Here is a 3,597-nt window from a genome sequence, read left to right as displayed (position 1 = left end):
CTCAATATGAGACAAACATGCCACAGAGGATGTTTGCAGTCCAGTCTAACCGATTTTGATACAAATTCTAAACCGAACTGCTAACTATTCTTTTGAGAAACAACAAATTCAACCAGACAAAAGAGTACAACAAATTAAACCATAAAGTTTTACCAGTTTGATGGTTTTGTTTAGCTTTTTTTTTCTTTTTTTTACAAAATTATACATAAAAAATAGCAAGATGATTCACGATTATAACACAAATTCAGTTATAATAGTTATATAGAACTTTTGGCACTGAAACTGTAAATAGTGCAAATACAGTTATAATAGTTATACATAACTTTTGGCACTGAAACTGTAAATAGTGTCTGAAAATGTCTCTCGAACTGAATCCAATTTACCTAATCCACTGACATAGTATCATGTAGTCCAATCAACTAAAGAAACATGTCAAAACTTCAAAATAACCAGGCCACTTGACGAAAAAGGTCAAACACAAGGGGCCCGAAAGCCAGCTCTCTGCTTTTTAGATAATACCAAGTGACTGTTCATAAACAGCATGAGACAGCAGGCAAAAACTTAGAACAATCAACTATGGTCAGTGGTTATCATTTATGAATGCTGGAAGCAACACTACCATATGCTTCCTTTACTTCATCTTCTGTCATCTCAATTGTATCATCACTATCATAATTTTCTGTTTTTCCACTTTTTTCAACCTTTGCTCGTTTATTTTTATCCGTTGGTTTTTCATCTTCTGATTTTCCAAGCTCAAATTCATAAATGCGTTTGCACACGATAGCTTGGTGGTAAACGTCTTTCTTAACCACGCTATCTCCTGCTATATCGAGCTTGTTCAGCTCTTCGACGACCCGTGGGACAAAACTCCACTCCTCAAGTATTTTTCCCATGCCCTATAGACATATCGTTTTAATAACTTAAATATACAAATTCTACTTGCAAACATAAAAAATTACATACCCGCCCCTCCTTGAGAGAATCTATTGCGTCCTGTAAACATGTCAAGATTCCTTCAGCTGCTATCTTCTTTATCTCGCTTGAATCAGGCTGAGTAATGCAAATGAATGAGTTCACGTGTTGCCTTATTATTATTATGATTATTTTCTTATTTTGTATTTTCTAGTATAACTCGAAAGACCAATATGCCTTACCTTTTCCTCCTGACTGTTTAACCATGACATGGTTTTATTCATGTCGTCTATTGCCCATTTCTTCACTTCAGAAGTTAAAAACTCTTTTCTAGCAGGCTTATGGGCTGTCTGTTGTTGACTCTGTTTCAGGTATCACATACAAAAATGTCACTACAACTGTTAATGTTGCTCAATAATAAAACTAAAAAAGCAAAATCAACCTTGCTCGAGGTAGAAGCTTGTGGTTTTGAATCTATAGACTTATCTGCTTTCTTATAAGAGCTCTTTGATGAAGACTGTTTTGGATCTGCAAGCACCAATTAAATCAGGTGTCAAATGCAAATCAAAAACAGTTTGTAATCCCTTAAAACTGATGAGTGGAAAACAGACTCAAGATAAAAAAGAAAGAAAAAAAATCACGAAATCCAAAGTTTTAGTTGCATATTAACCAAAGACGTTTAAATTCAATACAAACTACTAAACAAATGATAAACAGTAAATAAAGTTACAAACTTGATTTTGAAGAAACGTATGGGCGTGATCGGATGTCAATTGATGAACATGTACATGATCAATATGCTGGAATGGTAGAACCAAGTACAGATAGTACAGTTATCAATGCCGGACTACATATATGTATGTATGCACGCATGTATGTATGTGTGTGTGTATAGAGAGAGAGAGAGAGAGAGACCTTGGCTAGGTCCAGTGGAGCTACTTTGATGCCTCCATGGTTTACCAGCATGCAAAAGGAAAGGTTCAATAGCAACAAGCTGTTTCTGTTCGTAACACTCCGTTATCCATCCCTAAAATAACATTATCAACTTTGTAAGACACTTGGTAACAGACTGACCGCCATATATTAAACAATACCATATCATATCACATAGTGGTACTGATAGATGTACCAACTGAAAGTCCAAGTGCAAAACCGTTACTTGTCTTAAGAATAACCCTATTAGGTTTAATCTTTGAACAAGACGTTACAAGCTTTAAGCTTATACACAAGAACTGATGTCGCAACAATGAATAAACATTCATAAATGAAAAGTTTGATAAGAAGTTAAACCTTGGAGACAACGGTTCCATTATCAGCCTCAACTTGTCGAAACTTTGGAGTATTAACAAATGCACAAACCAGCAGTGTGCAATTGGCGTTCCAATCACCTTGATACTGAGCCCCCATTTCCAACGCTTGAGACCGTAACGTGCTGCGTTCAGGGTTAACAAACCCCGAAAGTACAAACACAACTCCATCCTACAATCATAAAACTTAATGTCAAGAAACATACAATAAATAATAATGTAACACAGAGTTATAAACCGGCTTGTACCATGAGTTTGGAGAACTTATTAGCGGTTTGATCGGCAGGGCGTTTATCTTTGTGATTATTATTGACCTGTTCGTTACGGTCAGAGTTTTTATCGACATCCCTTGAGCTCATCCATGACGGGAGAGCCCGCCCTGTGGCCTTATGACTTCCAGAATCAGGCATGTCCTACTTGATACAAGTTTTACACTAGTTATTATTCAAAATGCCTAAAAAGGTTGATTAATGACATAATAAAGCAAAATAATCAGTAATTGATTTGAAATTTTATAATATAGTAATGAAACTGCTGCGAATATGAAGCATTCAAGTATTTGATAGTACGAATTAGGTTTTGGCTATGACTAAATCTGGAAGGCTGAAATAAAGATCCGAACCTAGAGTAGAACTTGAGGTTCGGCCGGTGGGTAATGAATGGGTATTATATTATTTATATCCGTGAAAACTGGACATGCTTACCGGTTGCTCCAGTAACGGTCGCCGGCGGTGGCTTTGCTTCTACAGGAAAAGGATGACTTGGTGGTTGTATAACCCAAAACTCACTTGCACTTCCACGTGTCAAATGTCATGATGACTATGGTTAACTTGATCAAGTGTTACACTTGGATTATCCACAACAACAAACATGCACAAACTGATTATTGCCACATCAGATTCTAAACTTTTCTTAAAATCTCAAACTTTCTTTCACAACAACAAAATTCCACCTAACTATCCACATCATCACATACTTTTACAATTATTTAACAACGTATTTTTTTAATTAATGAATAATCAAAACATTTTTTTTATCTTCTCGTTGCTAATTTTTGTTCTTCTAAAATTGTGTAGTTTGTGTGTATACAAATTGTTTTTAATAAATAAATGAAAAAAATCATTATGAAAAATGTATGTTTTTTAAAAACAAACTAAATCTTTTTTATATATATATTTATCATCATGGCCTAGTGGGCTTCAGCAACATTAAATTATAATTATTAATATATACAAATGGTTTTGTTTTGGTACATACCAAAGCAATAAGCAACTGCATGTGTGTTCTTCGTCGAAAAAAAACATTAAATTATTATTTGGGTTGCAGATGTGTTCTTCTGAAATAACAAACATCGCAAATCTAATAATCTGGTCGGATC

General features: G+C 34.8%; 1 protein-coding gene across 1 annotated transcript; it reads right to left on the bottom strand.

The window, feature by feature from the left end:
* Positions 1-489: 489 nt before the first annotated feature.
* Positions 490-2,809, bottom strand: LOC143588832 (DNA-repair protein XRCC1-like). Its single transcript, XM_077069746.1, has 7 exons — positions 2,468-2,809; positions 2,203-2,391; positions 1,828-1,939; positions 1,355-1,440; positions 1,155-1,274; positions 964-1,050; positions 490-896 (listed from the first exon to the last, which is right to left on the bottom strand). Exons 1-7 carry the CDS (start codon positions 2,627-2,629, stop codon positions 591-593), a joined length of 1,062 nt encoding a protein of 353 aa, XP_076925861.1. The 5' UTR covers positions 2,630-2,809; the 3' UTR covers positions 490-590.
* Positions 2,810-3,597: the final 788 nt, after the last annotated feature.

Source organism: Bidens hawaiensis, unplaced genomic scaffold (genome assembly GCF_021521415.1).
Source record: "Bidens hawaiensis isolate Kalapana, Puna unplaced genomic scaffold, B.hawaiensis_p1.1 tig00036798_1, whole genome shotgun sequence".
In the NCBI taxonomy this organism is placed as follows: domain Eukaryota; kingdom Viridiplantae; phylum Streptophyta; class Magnoliopsida; order Asterales; family Asteraceae; genus Bidens; species Bidens hawaiensis.
The sequence above is the reverse complement of the archived record's forward strand: the minus strand, read 5'-3'. Positions and strand labels throughout refer to the sequence as shown.

Bases quoted from the DNA above. Each gene is read 5' to 3' on its own strand.
- LOC143588832 (XM_077069746.1), bottom strand. From the start codon at position 2,629: ATGCCTGATTCTGGAAGTCATAAGGCCACAGGGCGGGCTCTCCCGTCA. The intron at 1,441-1,827 runs GTCTCTCTCTCT...TGGTGCTTGCAG, and splicing joins CTCCACTGGACCTAGCCAAG to ATCCAAAACAGTCTTCATCA. The intron at 1,051-1,154 runs GTAAGGCATATT...TGCATTACTCAG, and splicing joins TAAACAGTCAGGAGGAAAAG to CCTGATTCAAGCGAGATAAA.